The sequence below is a fragment of the Nomascus leucogenys genome, chromosome 4 (assembly GCF_006542625.1).
Source record: "Nomascus leucogenys isolate Asia chromosome 4, Asia_NLE_v1, whole genome shotgun sequence".
NCBI classification, from domain to species: Eukaryota; Metazoa; Chordata; class Mammalia; order Primates; family Hylobatidae; genus Nomascus; species Nomascus leucogenys.
This window is the reverse complement of record NC_044384.1, coordinates 79263602-79281526: the sequence shown is the minus strand read 5'-3', so window position 1 is coordinate 79281526 and position 17925 is coordinate 79263602. Positions and strand designations below refer to the sequence as shown.

Below are 17925 nucleotides of genomic sequence, written 5' to 3'. Positions count from 1 at the left end.
CACCAGGCCCGTGCATCTCTTCCCCTCCTCCACCTCTCAGCTGCTACCTCGTGGCCTCAGCTGAGTCAGTACTGGTCTCCTAGAGTCCGGGCTAAGTGCTTCCCGCTGAGCTGTAATCCTCTGTCCCCAGCCCAGGTCCTCTGACTTGGGGCTTCTACCCTCAGCCATCTGGATCCTGATTTTTGATTTCTGAGAGGCTAGGAAACCTTGGAGGGAGTGATCTTCTCAGCTTCTAGTCCTGCTCCAAGGGCAGAGGAAAAATCCAGAGATCGGAGGTCAGAACTAAGGAAGGTCTTGGAATAGTGGGAAGAGTGATATCACCCTCTTCTTACCTTCTCAGGCTTTTTGGGAATCACAGGGGCTTGAAGAGGGACGGATTGGAGGTCAGGGAGAATGACTTCACTTGCAGAGGCAGGGGCACTGGGGGAAATGGGAGACAGCAGAGATGGAAAATGCGGCTCAGAGGCTCCGAGGAAGGCGTGCACCATCTCTGTGGAGATCAACACTGAAGGATGGAGGGTAGATGTCAGAAAGGACTTCCTAGGATGGGAGAGACCAGTTGGGTGAGGAGCAATAGAGGAAACTCTCCTAGGTTTTAACTCTGGAGAGTAGTATGAGAGGGATAAAAGTTAGACTGCAGGAGAGATTTTCTGCTGGAAGCAACCGAGATGGCTGGCTGACCTTCCTTACTTAAAGATCCCAGAGTGGAAGAGTGACCCAAAGGCAGCTGCCTTTGCCTCAGGGTTAGTAGGGGACATGCTGCCTCCCAGACAGGCCCTGTGTGCCATGGCTGAGGGTTAGTGAAAAGAGTTAGAGGTCTGGGATCCTGACCCCTGGGTTGGGGGTGGCAGGGGAGGCATTCTGCCCCCTTCATCCAATCAAATAAGGGGATCTCCTCCCCCCACTGTGACTGTCACAGAGACAGCGGAATCCAACACTGGTTGTCATGGTTATAAGAGGAGCTAACTCCCACAGATTGGAAAGCGCTGGTGAGCTGGCACCCTCCGCTTCACCTGCTCTCCCCTCGTCTCTGCACATCTTCCCCCTAGCACAGAGAAGAGAGTACAGCAGCTCGGGGGCGAGCAGAGCTAGGGCTGGGAAGGTGGAGTGAGGACGCAGAGACCTAGAGCCAGGGAGATGAGTGGCAACAGGAGGCAGCCCAGCCGCAGGGGCCAGGTAGGTCAGGGACCCAGAACCCATCTGGGCTGGCTGCCCCAGAGCCTGGCCTGGTCACTCCTGGACAGCTGCCTCTGACACCCAGTTGCAGGCTCTGCTTTAGGAACTGGTGTCTTTCCAGCATCCTCAGGCTGGCATTTCTTCCTTGCCTCTGCCCCCAGCCTGTCTCTCTGGACTCCAGGCACCCTGGCATTTTCCAGCCTCACTTCCTGTCCCTCTCATCCCTTCCACAGAGCCGGGAAAAGACGAAGATGAAGGAAGCCAAGGATGCCCGCTATACCAATGGGCACCTCTTCACCACCATCTCAGTTTCAGGCATGACCGTGTGCTATGCCTGTAACAAGAGCATCACAGCCAAGGAAGCCCTCATCTGCCTAAGTAAGTTGTTTGGACCCTGAAAGTCACCCAGACTCGGTGCCCACTGACCCTGATCTTTTCATCTGTTTTTTCTGCCTGGATCCATGAGGGTCAGTCTTCTCTGATCCCCAGCTGGGTCCAAATGCCAGGGCCAGATGCTTGATCCCTTGCTCCCTGTCCTCACGCTGAGGGGTGGTGGCTGTTGGAATATGGCATAAGCCGGACTATCTGGGAATGTGGGGGAGGGGAGGCTGTGCTGGCTCCTCTTGCAGCTGTCATCCACCAGGCACCCCCCTTGCTCCCCGAACAGCTGCTAAGGGTTAGGGGAACTGATTGGAGAAGGAGCAGGAATGTTGTATGCGTGGAGGGGGTGGGGTGGGGGGTGATAGAGGAACTGGGTGGAAAGCTGCCAGCCTTGCAGCTGGCTCTGCCTGTCTTCCTGGGCAGAGCTGGGCATTCAGGATTTCACAGTCCCCTTGCCCCTTTCTTTCTATTGACTATGGGTGGAGCTTGAAATCTCTGCTGTTGCAAGCAGAAGATGTGATTAGGACCCTTTATCTCAAATTTCTAGTGAGAAAGAGGGAATGTAGCAGGGATGTGTGTGTTGAGGGGCAGGGGTTAGAATTCCTGCTCTTCATCCACATCTGAGTGTAGCCCTGTCTTTAGGGAGTATAAGCCAGGAATTCTTTCCTTCCCCAGTAGACAGAGGGCTCCTGCTGCCCCCTCTCCCTCAATTCCTCTTGAAGTTATGGCAGAGATGCCTCTGATTAGAGCAGGATTGACGGTATTGTGACCTGCTACTGAATAGCGGACAAAAGCTCTAGCCTGTAAATCCCTATGAAACTTGGGGAAGGAACCCCCAGAAAGAACCAGTGATGGGCAACCCGCTCGGGTCCCCTTCTACGCTGTGGAAGCTTTGTCATTTTGCTCTTCACAATAAAGCTTGCTGCCGCTCATAAAAAAAAAAAAAAAAAAAAACAGTGAAGTCTCCCTACTTTCCTCACTGTTCAATTTAGAGTTGTGAGGATGAGGAGGGAACCCCAATCTAGATCCCTATAGAGACCTGACAAAATTCCCAATCCGGAGGCTTGTTGCCAGGGAACAGGGGAGGCGGGCAGCACTATTCTGAGAGCAGGTGGAAAGTGGAGTTCGATCCAGAGACACTGAGTGTTGGGGGTAGGAGAAGGGAGCTCCAGGGGGGTGGGGGCAGCTGCAACCCCCACTTCTGTCTGCCCCCTCTGCTCCACCCTGTTTGCCTTGTATTTGTGGAAGTGAGTATGGTGCTGGGTATTGTCTGAAAGAGTTAGCAGAGTTTCCGGTGTTGTTGGATGCGGGAGGGGAAGCTGGAGAGGGCCAGGAGCTGAGGGCATGTCTGAGAAGGGTACGGCCGGGGTCCCAGTGCCTAAGCTCAGCGAATCCTCCTTTCTTCTTCTCTCCTACCCTATGGCAAGGTGGGGTGGAGGATGGCAGAGAAGCAGATGGAGTGTGGGAGCTGTGGATTTGCCTGAGTTGGGGGAACAGGACTCCCTGGGCCTGGAAGAGAGAAGGCCAGGCTTGGTGGGGAGTTGCCTGTCCCTTCTTTACCACTAGAGCCATCAGCCTTGGAGCTGCTGAGGCCCAGCCAGAGTCCAGGGCATGTGGTACAAGGGAAGGAGCACAGCCTTTGGATTCAGGCCCACCGGAGTGTAAACCCCAGCTCTCCCACTAGCCATATGACCTCTGATGGATGATTTAGCCACTCCAGGACAGGTTCCTCATACATGAAATGAGGATAACTGAACCTCCCTCCACGGGTGGTTAGGATTAAGTAAATGTGGAACATTTACTATTATAAAAGCTCAGGGAATGTAACTTTCCCCTCTGCCCCTAGCCCCCATCCCGGCTGCCTCTGTGCCATCTTCTGTTCTGTGGGAGTCCTCTCTTCCATCTGCCATTTGCAACCACCTTCGTGCTTCTTGAGCTCATCTCTGGCAGCCAGTGACCCCTGCTCCCCTCTGGTCCACCCTTCAGGCCACCTGGGGGTCAGGATTGCCCATCCCACTTGATTGTTTAATTTCATTCAGCACCTATACCCCCTCACTTCATTTCCTTCTTGAAGGAAGAGGGAGGTGGGAGGAGAGGGACTGGAGCGTGGTAATGGCCCAGAAGTCGGGGAAGCGGGGGAGAGTCCCCGAGGACTGCGTGGCCAGGAGGAGATGGGTGTCTGCATGTGGGTATGTCCCCTCCTGTACCACCCGGCCCTCCCTTCACCCTCTCTACCCCACCCTCCCAGCCTGTAACGTGACTATCCACAACCGCTGTAAAGACACCTTCGCCAGCTGTACGAAGGTCAAGCAGAAGGTGAGACGGCAGGGAGGGCAGAGGGCTGGGGGAGAGGGTAGTGAGTGTGCGGTACCCTCATGCCTTTTCCATTCATTCCCTACCCTGTGTTTCTCACCACCCACCTCACCAAGGGGCAGCCCAGACCCTCAACCCCAGGCCTCAGGCCCCAAGTAGGCCAGGCCTGTTGCTGCAGACATGTCCTCGAAGCACTGGGCTCAATCACCCTGATCCCCTTAACCATAGTGCCAGCTTTCTCCTAAGGGGGGACAGGCCACCTAGCTCCTGCCCCATGCCTCTGGGGGTGATCCTTGGGTGACAGCCATTCTTGGTATCTCTCTCCTGCTCTCTGTCTCACAGCAACAGAAAGCGGCCCTGCTGAAGAACAACACTGCCTTGCAGTCCATCTCTCTTCGAAGTAAGAGTGAGTAGTTGGGGAGTGGAGGAGGTCCCCTAAGACCCTGGACCCCAGGCTGCTCAACCCATGGGCTCTGCTGCCCCACTAAGGTTGTTCCCAGGCACAGCACCTTCCTCTTCTCAATTGGAAGCAGACAGTGGGGGCCTAAGGGATGGTTCAGACTCTTGAATTTAGAGGCAGGAGGGGAGAGTCCGAATGGGGATGAGGGCTGGGGATGGGTGGTCGCCTGAGCCTGGCCACAGCCTGCATTTTTATCAGTTATTTACACTGCATTTTGGGAGTGTTGGTAGTAGCTGTCAAGTGTCAATTCAGACAGCTTTGGTGTAACAGAAAGAGCATGGCCCTTAGGTATAAAGAGCAGAGCCATGACTAGCCATTACCCAAGTCACCCTGGACAAGTCTTTTTGCCTTTCTGAGCTCCTGTTTGTTTATAGGCTTATGTCAGGGAGGAGATAAGAAAAAGCTCTTTATGAACATTAGGGTATGACACAAATGTAAGGTAGCATTCTCATTATCATCTTTCTTGACTAGAGGGGCTGAGGTGGAGTGAGAGGATGCCTCATTCCTCACTGAGGAGCCTGGGAGGCCTCAATCCTGGGAAGCACCAGAGTCTGATGTTTGTCTGCTGGGCATCTCTCCCCCACAACAACCATCCGGGAGCGGCCAAGCTCGGCCATCTACCCCTCCGACAGCTTCCGCAGTCCCTCCTAGGCTCCTGCCATGGCCGCTCCCCCTTGTCTTTAGCCAAGAGTGTTTCCACCACCAACACTGCTGGGTGAGCCTCTATTTTGGGAAAGGGGCAGCCAGAGAGTGTGGCAGTGGAGACCAAGGGGGTGCTGAGAGGTCCCTTTCCATCCCTGAGTTCAGAACTGTAGACAGACAAATAAGGAGAACTTAGGGGGACCGCCTCTTGGATCCTGGCTTTGGTTCCCTACCTGGGAAGGGATCTTTTGCCCAACTGGGGGTGATGCAGACAGCCTCCACTTTCTTCAGACATTTCAATGATGAGTCTCCCCGGGGCTGCACTGGATCCTCTCACAGTCCACAGACTCCCTCAACATGCGGAACCGAACCGTATCCGTGGAATCCCTCATTGATGAAGGTGAGCAGGCCTGGGCCCAGGGGAGCCCTGAGGAAGATGAAGAGGGGCTGGGGATGAGCGGCTGGCAGGAGTAGCCTGGAAGGGCAAGGAGGGAAGGGATCTAGAGAAGGGCCAGGGACCCAGGGAAGGGAACTCAAGACCTCTGAGTTGCTTGTCCTGCAGATGTCCAGCAGAGGTAATCTACAATGAGCTGATGAGTGACTTTGAGATGGATGAGAAGGACTTTGCAGCTGACTGCTGGAGCCTTGCTGTGGACAGCAGCTTCCTGCAGCAGCAAAAAAAAAAGGAGGTGGTGAAGCAGCAGGATGTCATCTATGGTAAGCCAAGACCACCCTAGTCTTCCTCTTCCTTCACCAGGTCCTGTTTATCTATGTCTTTCTTTCTTTTTTTTTCTTTTTTTTTTTTTTGAGATGGAGTCTCACTCTCTCAACCAGGCTGAAGTGCAGTGGCATGATCTCGGCTCACTGCAACCTCCACCTCCCAGGTTCAGGCGATTCTCATTACAGGCGCCTGCCACCATGCCGGCTAATTTTTGCATTTTTAGTAGGGATGGGGTTTCACTATGTTAGCCAGGCTGGTCTCAAACTCCTGACCTCAGGTGATCCGTCCGCCTCAGCCTCCCAAAGTGCTGGGATTACAAGCGTGAGCCACCACACTGGGCTGTGTCCTTCTACCAGCCCCTACCTCTCAAAACCCTTTCCCTTATATCCTCTTGGCCTACAAGACCCTGCCTGGTATCCCACAGGTTGCCCACTAAGTCCCCACCTCTTGATGCTGTTGATCTCCAACACCCTCTGTTTATCCCTTCTTTATCTCAGTCTTCAGTCTTTACTCTGTGCTTGTTCCATGCTTAACACCGTGCTGGAGACTGTGGGAAGCCTCGACATGTAGAAGACATATGGTTCTTACCCTAAAATAGCTCACAGCTTGAGATGATAAGGTGTGAAGATAAAAAATGGAACTGGGCATGGTGGCTCATGCCTATAATCTCAGCAATTTGGGAAGCCGAGTTGGGAGGATCACTTGACACCAGGATTTTGAGACCAACCTGAGCAACGGAGCAAGACCTCTGTCTCTAAAATAAATAAATAAATAAATATATATATATATATATTTTTTTTTTTTTTGAAGTGGAGTCTTGCTCTATCGCCCAGGCTGGAGTGCACTGGCGCTATCTCGGCTCACTGCAACCTCTGCCTCCCAGGTTCAAGCAATTCTCCTGCCTCAGCCTCCCAAGTAGCTGGGATTACAGGCGCCTACAACTACACCTGGCTAATTTTTGGATTTTTAGTAGAGATGGGATTTCATCGTGTTGGCCAAGCTGGTCTCCAACACCTGACCTCAGGTGATCCACTTGCCTCGGCCTCCCAAAGTGCTGGGATTACAGGCGTGAGCCACCACGCCCAGCCATCTTTTATTTATTTATTTATTTATTTATTTATTTTTTAGGCAATCAATGACAGATTAATTTTATTTTGGATTAACTCTGGAAATCTGCCTCCCACTCCATCACTGTGCAGTATTCAATGCCACACATTTGTAAAATGTGCTACAAAGCCAACTTGCTCTAACACAGAAATACTATATACTTTCTGAATTCTCCAGCAGTCTTCCAGTCACAATGAAGTAGCGTAAGATCATACTTTTTTTTTAACAAAATGTAGCCGCGCAATATGCTTCTAAAAGAAGAAAGCTCAACATCAAGAATAACACTTCAGTGCAGTTGTATCAAAAACTAGTTGTAAAGAAAAATGTACTGGCAAGAGCTGTGGTTTTAAGATGATGCTTCTCGTCTGCTCCCAGAGAATCTATTATGAAGTTCCATGGTACAATTCCAATTTTCTAAGTGACCTGTTTTGTTGTCGCTGGGTTGGTTGGTTTGTCTGTTGTATTTTTCATATGTTTCGCCATGTTGGCCAGGCTGGTCTCGAACTCCTAGCCCCAAGTGATCAACCTGCCTTGGCCTCCCAGAGTGCTGGGACTACAGGCGTGAGCCACCACGTCCAGCCCCCACATTGCTTCTGGCCTCCGTGGTAGACCTCTCAGACGGGGTAGCTAGGCAGAGGCCCTCCCCACATCCCAGACGGGGTGGCCGGGCAGAGGCGCTCCTCACTTCCCAGACGGGGCGTTGCTCCTCACTTCCTGGACGGGGTGGTGGCCGGGCAGAGGGGCTCCTCACTTCCCGGAGGGGGCGGCCAGGCAGAGGCGCTCCTCACTTCCCAGACGGGGCGGCCGGGCAGAGGCGCCCCTCACTTCTTCCCAGACGGGGCGGCTGGGCAGAGGCGCTCCTCACATCTTCCCAGATGGGGTGGCCGGGCAGAGGCGCTCCTCACGTCCCAGACGCGGCGGCCAGGCAGAGGCGCTCCTCACTTCTTCCCAGACGGGGCGGCCGGGCAGAGATGCTCCTCACTTCCCAGACGATGGGCGGCCGGGCAGAGGCACTCCTCACGTTCCAGACAACGGGCGGCCGGGCAGAGGCTGCAATCCCAGCACCCTGGGAGGCCAAGGCAGGTGGCTGGGAGGCGGAGGCTGCAGCGAGCCAAGCCCACGCCACCGCACTCCAGCCCAGGCAACACTGAGCACTGAGCAAGCGAGATTCCGTCTGCAGTCCCAGCACCTCAGGAGGCCGAGGCGGGCAGAGCACTCGGGGTCAGGAGCTGGAGAGCAGCCTGGCCAACATGGCGAAACTGCGCCTCCAGCCAAAGGAGAAAAAGCAGGCAGCAGTGGTGGCGCGCGCCGGCAAGCCCAGGCAGCCCGCAGGCCGGGGCAGGAGAATCACGGGAGCTGGAGGCAGGGAGTCTGCAGCGAGGCGAGCAGAGTCCAGCCTGGGCCACAGAGGGAAGAAAAGAAAGAAAGAGACGGAAGGAAGGGAGGAAGGAAGGAAAAAAATATTTTAAAAAACTAGTCAGATGTGGTGGCATGTGCCTATAGTCCCAGCTACTTGGGAGGCTGAGACAGAAGGATCACTTGAGCCCAGAAGTTCAAGGCTGCAGTTAGTTATCATTGTGCCACTACACTCCAGCCTGGGCACCAGAGCAAGACCTCATTTCTGGAAAAAAATAATAACAAAATTTTTAAAAGATAAAAATGAGGGCCAGGCACAGTGGCTCATGCCTGTAATCCCAGCACTTTGGGAGGCCGAGGCGGGGGGTTCACGAGGTCAGGAGTTTGAGACCAGTCTGACCAATATGGTGAAACCCCATCTCTAATTAGCCGGGCCTGGTGGCGTGTGCCTGTAATCCCAGCTACTCAGGAGGCTGAGGCAGGAGAATTGCTTGAACCTAGGAGGCGGAGGTTGCAGTCAACCGAGATCGCGCCATTGCACTCTAGCCTGGGCAACAGAGCAAGACTCTGTCTCAAAAAAAAAAAAGAAAAGAAAGAGATAAAAACAGTATTAACAAGGAAAGCTGAGATGAAGTAGATACCCTCCTTTCCTTCCCAAGATGCATAAGTCATAAGACTGAGTATGGGACCTTTCGAAGGAGGAATGAAGGGATTATACCAGCAGAAATGGGACAAGGGTTGGATACTTTATGCATGAGCATGAGAATTTACTCTTAGGGATGTTGGGCTCGCAAGAGTAGAGGGGCCAGACTGAGACCCAGAGAGGAATAAATGGGAATCTGGCCAACTTATTTTTTTCTAGGCTTAGGGAAAGAAAGAAAGGAGGGCACAAAAGATTCCATCTAGTTTAACTAGTCCAGTTCCCCAATGGGATAAGAGACAGGAACTCAGGACAGAGCGTCTGTAAGGTGGTGGATGAAAGCTTTCACTGTGCTGTCCCGTGCAGGAAGCCAGGAGGCTAGAGCAACTTACTCCAGTATCCAGCACTACTGTACTAGCCACCCTGGGACACTGAATAACATCAGAGAAAAGCCTACAGCCCTAAACAAAGGGAGCATCCAATCCATTCAAGCAACCAAGGTCATCTGGAGCCAGGTGTTTGCAGATAGTGGGTTATATTTGAGAAATCTGATTTATAAAACCACAGGGCAGCTCCAATAACCACATTTCAGTTCAGCTCAATCAATATTTACTGTCTTCTCCTTGATGCCAGGCCCTGTGCTGAACACTAAGGATATGAAGAAAAATAAGACTTCTACCCTTAGGGACCTCGTAATCTAAAAGGGAACATAGTCATCAAAACAGACGGTTAAGGCCAGGTGCGGTGGCTCACTCCTGTAATCCTAGTACTTTGGGAGGCTGAGGCAGGTGGATCACTTAAGTCCTGGAGTTCAAGACCAGCCTGGGTGACAGAGCGAGAACCTGTCTCAAAAACAAAAACAACAAAAACACTCAGATGATTAAAACATAGAGCAGTTTTCCTAGGACAGCGGAAGCACAAGAACTCTGGCAGCTCATGGTAAGAAAAGCAACTCAGGGCTGGGCATGGTGGTTCCCACCAGTAATCCCAGCCCTTGGGAGGCCAAGGTGGGAGGATCACTTGAACCCAGGACCAGAAGACTAGCATGGGCACTATAGTGAGACCCCATCTCTACAAAAATTTCTAAAAATTAGCCGGGCTTGGTGGCATGTGCCACCAAGTAGTCCCAGCTACTATCACTTGAACCTAGGCATTCAAGGGGCAGTGGGCCATGGTCACACTACTGCATTCCAGCCTGGGCAGCAGGGTGAGACCGTGTCTCAAATTTAAAAAGGAAAAAAAAAAGAAAGAAAAGTAACTCAGTGCAGGGAATCCAGGAAGGTTTCTTAGAAGGATAAATTTGTTTGTGTCCCTCCTCACCCTGCTTTCTCACTGAAATTTAAAGGTTGAAGACGAATTAGCCAGGTGAAGAATGGGAGGTCTTCCAAGTAGACAGAACAGCTTGTGAGCCTTGAAAAAGTATAATGACTTGGAGGAAAAACAAGAGGCCCAATACAGTTGAAGTGTGGTATCCAGGAGAGTGGAGAAGAGGCTGGAGAGGAAGGGGGGTACAGATGGCATTAAGCTTCCTTTTATACCATGTTAATGGAGTGGGTCAGAGCATGACATGCAGAAAATTATCTGAGAGAGAAGATTCTAAGACATTTTTGTAAAACAGCCAAAAAAGTCCCCCTCAAACAAAACTAATTTTATTTCCCACTATTTTATGTGGGACTTTTAGAAGGGGGATGTCTCACTGATGTACTGTTTTACTTAATATTTTGGGAAGTAACTGCCTCTGACTTCAACTGAAGAAAACACTTTTTTGTTGTAAATGTAATGTTTTTGTAATGGTGTCAGCAAATAAAAGAATGCTTAGTATTTAAAAAAAAAAAAAGGGGGGATATCTCAAAACAACTTCAATTTAAGGTGTCACAACTCCAAAAGGGTGTAAATCATTCCTTCCGAATTTTTAATAGCGCTTTGTATCTTCCTTTTAGCACTTGTCACTTTATGCCTGGAAGTATACTGTCTCTGTCTTATCTCTGTTGGTTTAACAGCTCCCTATGAGAATGAACCATGTCTTGTTCATCCATTTCGTAAAATTATTTTGCTTGCCAGGCATGGTGGCTCATATTTGTATTCCTTGCTCTTTGGGAGGCTGAGGCAGGTGTATCACTTGAGCTCAGGAGTTCGAGACCAGTCTGGGCAACATGGCAAAATACTGTCTCTACAAAAAAATGCAAAAATTAGCTGGGTGTGGTGGTGCATGCCTGTAGTCCCAGCTGCTCAGGAGGCTGAGATGGGAGGATCTCTTGAGCCCAGGAGGCAGAGGTTGTAGTGAGCCGAGATTGCACCACTGCACTCCAGCCTATGCAGCAGAGAGATGCTATTTAAAAAAAAAAAAAAAGAATTATTTTGCAACTCACTCGAATAGGCAAGGCATCAAGAGTTCCTAGCACATAATAGATATTCAATAAATATTGCACAGCATCGTGAAGTTACATGACATACAAGTTGAAATTCTAGTCTTAGAGATATTCTAATCCAGAATTTCTCAACCTTTGTGAAAAGTCTGATAAAAACTATGGACTCTCTTCCCAGAAAAATTCACCTACAACAAACATTTTACATATAATTTCAGGACCCGCCATGCCTAGACAGGGAAGGTTGACTTACCCAAATCACAAGGCAGAAAAGCAGCAGAACCAAGCCTAGAACACAAGTTTCCTTGTTCCTACTTTAGTAGACTTCCCACTACAAAGGAACAATTTTAGTAGGGCATTTGTTTCCTGCTGGGAGCCTGCCTAATACAGGCCTGGTAAGTGGTAATGTTCTTCTCCTGAAATTCTTTTCTGTAAGGATGAGCTCAGAAGAACACGGCAAGGTTAGTGTTTTCTAAGGCCCAAATTCAGTGGAATTGGACCTTGCCAAGAAGCGAGAGGTAAATAGGAAATATGTGTGGTTGTGTGGGAGCATTAAAATAAGCTAAAGAACCAAGAGATGTTGAAGTCTCCCCAAAATCTCCCCCACTGTACTGTTTGCAGGAAGTGACAGGCTTGAGATTGAAAGCCAGATCTTATACCTTGCATGCTGTATCCACCCCAAAAGAAAATCCTCTGCACGCACACATAAATCTAACTGGAGCCAAAGAAATGGGCTAAATAATTTCATAATACTTAGAACTAATATCCACTTACCTGTGATAAAGGATTCAAGAAGCACATAATTTATCTATTTATTTTTGAGACAGTGTCTCACTCTGTTGCCCAGACTAGAGTACAGTGGCGTGATCTCAGCTCACTGCAACCTCCACCTCCTTGGGATCAAGCGATTCTCGTGCCTCAGCCTTCTGAGTAGTTGGGATTACGGGCACACGCCACCACACCCAGCTAATTTTTGTATTTTTAGTAGAGACGGGGTTCCTGCCATGTTGGTCAGGCTGGTCTTGAACTCTTGACCTCAAGAGATCTGCCTGCCTCAGCTTCCCAAAGTGCTGGGATTACAGGTGTGAGCCACCACACCCGGCCTATTTTAGATTTGAAAATACAATAAGAGGCCAGGCTCAGTGGCTCATGCCTGTAATCCCAGCACTTTGGGAGGCTGAGGCAGGCAGATCACCTGAGGTCGGGAGTTTGAGACCAGCCTGACCAACATGGAGAAACCCTGTCTCTACTAAAAACACAAAATTAGCCAGGTGTGGTGGTGCATGCCTGTAATCCCAGCTACTCAGGAGGCGGAGGTGGAGGTTGCGGTGAGTCGAGATCGTGCCATTGCCCTCTAGCCTGGGCAATAAGAGTGAAACTCCGTCTCAAAAAAAAACAAAAGAAAATACAGTAAGAATCAGTTATGCCAGCACTTTCGGAGGTCAAGGCAGGCAGATCACTTGAGGTCAGGAGTCAAGACCTGGCCTGGGCAACATGGTAAAACCCCACCTCTACTAAAAATACAAAAATTAGCCAGGTGTGGCAGCGCACACCTATAATCCCTGCCACTTGGGAGGCTGAAGCACTAGAACAGCTTGAAACCGGGAGGCAAAGTTTGCAGTGAGCTGAGATCACGCCACTGCACTCCAGCCTGGGCAACAGAGCAAGACTCCATCTCAAAAAAACTAACAAACAAAAAAGAATCAGTTATATGGCTGAAAATATCAATCTACCTCTACTTGCCACAACTCATTCACTCAACTAAACTGAATTATCATTTCCATTATGAGGTCCATACTGAAGTAAGTACACTACTAGGAAGATTTTTTTTTAAGTATTACAAATAATAAAATCAGGCCAGCCATGGTGGCTCATGCTTGTAATCCCTATGCTTCCAGAGGCTGAAGCAGGAGGATCACTTGAGGCCAGGAGCTTGAGACCAGCCTGGGCAATACAGTAAGACCCTGTCTCTGTAAAAAAAAAAAATTTTAATTAGGTGGGCATGGTGGCAAGAGCCTGTAGTACCAGCTACTTGGGAGGCTGAGGTGGGAGGATCGCTTGAGCCCAGGAGATCAAGGCTGCAGTGAGCCGTGATCATGCACTGCACTGCAGCCTAGGACAGAGCAAGACCCTGTCTCAAAAAAAAAAAAAAAATTAAAACCATTTGCTTTTTACTATTATAACCTGGCCTAGGGATAAGATTGGAAGTTGGTAGAAACATCTCCAGTCTGGAAATTCCAGATTAATAACTGGCAAGGATTGAGGGGCAACTCTATCATTTCTAGCTCCAATATTATCAAAACTATACATATCTGATCTTCAGGTTTTTGCAAAAGCTGCACATTATCCTTTTCCAAAGACTCCCCCTGCCCCTTACCTCTTCTGCTTTAATTAAGTGCTTGTACTTTCCAGTGCCGTGGGTGGGCTTTGTCTTGTAGGGCCGACTGGTACTTAGTAGAATTCCACCTAAAAGAGAGAAAATAAGACCAACCTATTTTTTTGTTGTTGCTATTATTGTTGTTTTTTAAGAGACAGGGTCTTGCTCTGTCACCCAAGCTGGGATGTAATGCCATCTCATAGCTCATTGCAGCCTCGACCTCCTGGGTACAAGACAGTCTCCTGCCTCGGCCCACGCCCCACCCCCTGATCCCAAGTAGCTGGGACTACAGGCATGTGCTACCATACCCAGCTAATATTTTTTATTTTTTGTAGAGCCGGAGGCTTGCTGTATTGCCCAAGCTGGTCTGGAGCTCCTTCCATCTCAGCCTCCCAGGGTGCCAGGATTACAGGTGTGAGCCACCACGCCTAGCCTGGACTACAAATTTAAAAAAGAAAAAAAATACACACACACACACATATAAAACAAGGTAACAGGATTTTTAAAAATAATCTCGGAGATCTTTCTACGCATGAAACAAAATCTAGAAATCAAATATTAATAAACTTAGCTATATAAAAAGTTAAAACTTCTGTTCAACACGAAATAAAGTTAAGGAATAGATGACAAGTACAAAGCATACGTAACAGAGAAATGCTAATTTCCTTAACATACAATAACTATATTAAAACCTCTTTCTAAGCTCCTCTGAGAACAGCAGATGATTTGAGGGGGAAAATTCTCCACTGCAGGACTGGGAAGATTTGGTGGTAGCTGATCTGTTGTTGGTTTAAGGAGCCATAGATATTTCTTGATCCTGGACTGATTCTGTTTGTCCCCTTATTCTCTCCTTTTGCCTCCTAGAATATGCGCGATCCCCGCTACTCATCTTTCTTTGAGAAATTCTCTCCTGATAAAGCCACTGGCAGTAAGGGGTAAAATACATTCTCAGAGGGCTCTCATCTCTTCTTGTTCCTCAACAGGCAATAATCCTTTTGAGGTTTTCTTTTTTTCTTTGGAAAAAAAAAAAAAAATCCTTTCCCTTTCCCTTTTGAAGTTTTCTAACTGTGACTATATAGAGAGACAGGCAGCAAAAATAGCCAGCAAAGAGGAAGAGCATAGAGTTCCATAAAGTTTTTTTTGTTTGTTCTGTTTTTTTTTTGTTGTTGTTGTTGTTTTTGAGATAGAGTCTCATTCTGTAACCCAGGATGGAGTGCAGTGGTGTGATCTCAGCTCACTGCAACTTCCGCCTCCCAGGTTCAAGCGATTCTCCTGCCTCAGCCTCCTGAGTAGCTGGGATTACAGGCACACGCCACCACGCCCAGCTAATTTTTCTATTTTCAGTAGAGTCGGGGTTTCACCATGTTGATCAGGCTGGTATCAAACTGACCTCATGATCTGCCCACCTCGGCCACCCAAAGTACTGGCATTGCAGGCGTGAGCCACCGCGCCTGGCCATAAAGTTTTACAAAACATCTAACTTAATTTATTTGTGCTGATCTGAAAACAGCCTCCAACAAATATCGTTAAGTGAACAACAACAAAAACCAAAACCAAAAGTGTAGAACAGTATGTAGGTATGCTACTACTGGATTAAAAAAATAGGGTCTTGGCCAGGTGCAGTGGCTCACGCCTGTAATCCCAGCACTTTGGGAGGCTGAGGCAGGCAGATCACGAGGTCAGGAGTTCAAAACCAGCCTGACCAGCATGGTGAAACCCCATCTCTACTAAAAATACAAAAATTAGCTGGGCATGGTGGTGCACGCCTGTAATCCCAGTTACTCAGGAGGCTGAGGCAGGAGAATCTCTTGAACCCGGGAGGTGGAGGCTGCAGTGAGCCGAGATCATGCCACTGCACTCCAGCCTGGGTGTCAGACCCAGACTCCGTCTCAAAAAAAAAAGGGGGGGTCTTTATATACATATACATTGTGGTAGACCCAGATAGCCATAGTGGTAGCATGTGTCTGTAGTCCCAGCTACTCAGGAGGCTGAGGCAGGAGGATTGCTTGAGACCAGGAGTTTGAGGCTGTAGTGCAAATAGCTGCTGCACTTCAGCATAGGCAACATAAGGAGATCCTGTCTCTAAATTTAAAAAAAAAAAAAAGAAAAGAAAAGATAGGGTAGAGATAAGAAACTGAAATCTGATCAGGTCTAGCTAGATTTTTGTACTCTAGAAATCAAGTGTTATAACCTAGTGGTTATGGACACAGGCTGTTCAGTCAGATAGACCTGAGTTTAAATAGAAGTCCTACCTGTTTCTTTCTGGTTACTTTCACCAAATTTTTTTGAGCTACTATTTCTTCTTTATTTATAAATGAGGATAATAAAGAGGGTTAAAGGATAACGTGTATGTGTGTATATCTATATGTATGTGTATATGGCATCAAGATATGGGCAGCAAGTCCTTCCTTGAAGAGGGATCTTCAAGCTGCTGTGGTCCTGCCCTCATTTCTTCAGGGTCACCACTCTATGGGGTACTAAACACAAGATGGTGTGACGAAGTCTAAGTCAGCAGTCCCCAACCTTTTTGGCACTAGGGACCAATTCTATGGAAGACAGTTTTTCCACAGATGTGAGGAATGGGGAAGTGGTTTTGGGATGATTCAAGCGTATTACATTTATTGTGTATGTTATTTATATTATTATTACATTGTAATATATAATGAAATAATTGTACAACTCACCATAATGTAGAATCAGTGGGAGCCCTGAGCTTGTTTTCCTGCAACTAGACAGTCCCATCTGAGGGTGATGGGAGACAGTGACAGATCATCAGGCATTAGATTCTCATAAGGAGTAGTGCTCAACCTGGATCCCTCATATGTGCAGTTCACAAAAGAGTTCATGCTCCTATGAGAATCTAATGCCACAGCTGCTCTGAGAGGAGACAGAGCTCAGGTGATAACTTGAGTGATGGGGAGTGGCTGGGAGGGGCTGTAAATACAGATGAAGCTTCCCTGGCTCACCTGCCCCTCATTTCCTGCTGTGTGGCCTGGTTCCTAACAGGTCACAGACCACTTACTGGTCCATGGCCTGGGGTTTGGGGATTCCTGATCTAAGTGACATCAAGTGAAAGTTTTCTTAGGCCTCTCTTTTCTAAAATGGGCTTCCAAGTAGGTTTGCTCTGTGTGAGGCCTATCAGAGACAGTCCTGGCTTCAGAGAACTTCCCCACATTTACAATCCACACTATTTCATCAAGACAACCCAGAAATATCATGGATCCCTTCCACGATATGCATTAGTCCACATTTACAATTACATGCCAATAACTGTATAGACACTGAGACAGTTACAAAGACAAAATATGCTACTTACCCTTGAGATACTCGAGGTATACTATGAAAGGAAGATGGGAAAGCAGACAATCATCTTACGGTGTACTAAGTACTTTAATGGACACGTGAGCAAGGTCATAGGTGCTCAGAGGAAGAAAGAACTAACTTTGCCTTTGGGGTGGGGGTGCAGGGTGCAGGGGAATAGGTTCAGATGAGGAAACAGCTACATTCTTGAAAGCAGAGTAAGAGTTTACCATGTAAGGAATAGGGAGGTATTTTTTGCCAGAGGTTCCCAAAGAGCACAGAATATAACCAAGGTATCTTCCTGACTGCTGCCCCAGTTTCATCTCTCTGAATCTAAGACCTTTGACCTTTTGTGACTTTGGGCTCTAGACTCTCCAACCTGAGGACCCACCCATGGAGCTGATAACCAAATCTCTTTGATGGGTATACAGTGATCCTCAGGCCAGGATCTTGAAAATGAATCTCATCGAAGATTTTATTATGACTCAAAGTAAGACCTCCTAAAAAGCACTGACCTCTCCAAAGTATGATCATCCATTCAACAACTATTTATTAATATCAGGGTAGGCAGCAACAATTATACCACACAACCATATGAATGGCACACACCAGAGTTGTGCAGTGTACAACCAACCCAATATCCATGGCAGGCTTGATAGGTACCATGCATTGCCCTAGAAGCTGGGGCTATAACAATGAACAAAGACTAAGTCCCTGCAATACAGAACTTGCCACCTAGGAAGACAGACACTAATACCAATGCAAGGTGATAAGGGCTGTCTATGATAAGCATTGTACATGGGAGGGGCACTTAAGATGAACTTGAGTGCCAGGAAAGGATTCTTAGAGTGGCTTTTAAGTAAAACTTGAAGGATAAGTAGGAGTTAGGAGAAAACATGGTATAGGCAGAGAAAGAGCCAGAGAGAATTTTAAAGTAGAGCAAGAGGATCAAGGTGGCAAGAGATGAGCTTAGAGAAACAGGCAAGGCTTAGGAAGGGCTTAATTATTGAGTACTAATGATATCCCAGGCACTGTGCAAAGGGTTAGGGACAAGGCCAACAAAACTCTGCTTATGGAGATTATAGT

At 48.5% G+C, this 17925-nt stretch overlaps 1 protein-coding gene across 6 annotated transcripts in view; it reads left to right on the top strand.

The window, feature by feature from the left end:
* The window catches only part of LOC115834764 (rho guanine nucleotide exchange factor 2-like), a 71912-nt gene that overhangs the window by 32780 nt on the left and 21207 nt on the right, over positions 1 to 17925 (top strand). For 2 of the 6 annotated variants that reach the window (XM_030810872.1, XM_030810869.1), the window contains exons 2-7: positions 1410 to 1554; positions 3806 to 3873; positions 4213 to 4276; positions 4802 to 5045; positions 5264 to 5372; positions 5535 to 5689. In XM_030810872.1, the coding sequence (XP_030666732.1) occupies positions 1428 to 1554; positions 3806 to 3873; positions 4213 to 4276; positions 4802 to 5045; positions 5264 to 5372; positions 5535 to 5561 (639 nt within the window). In that variant the 5' untranslated portion in view covers positions 1410 to 1427 and the 3' untranslated portion in view covers positions 5562 to 5689. Of the gene's footprint in view, positions 1 to 1409; positions 1555 to 3805; positions 3874 to 4212; positions 4277 to 4801; positions 5046 to 5263; positions 5373 to 5534; positions 5690 to 10141; positions 10351 to 17208; positions 17307 to 17925 lie in introns of those variants that run through there. The other 4 variants (XM_030810870.1, XM_030810871.1, XM_030810873.1 and 1 more) reach the window with 4 other exon arrangements.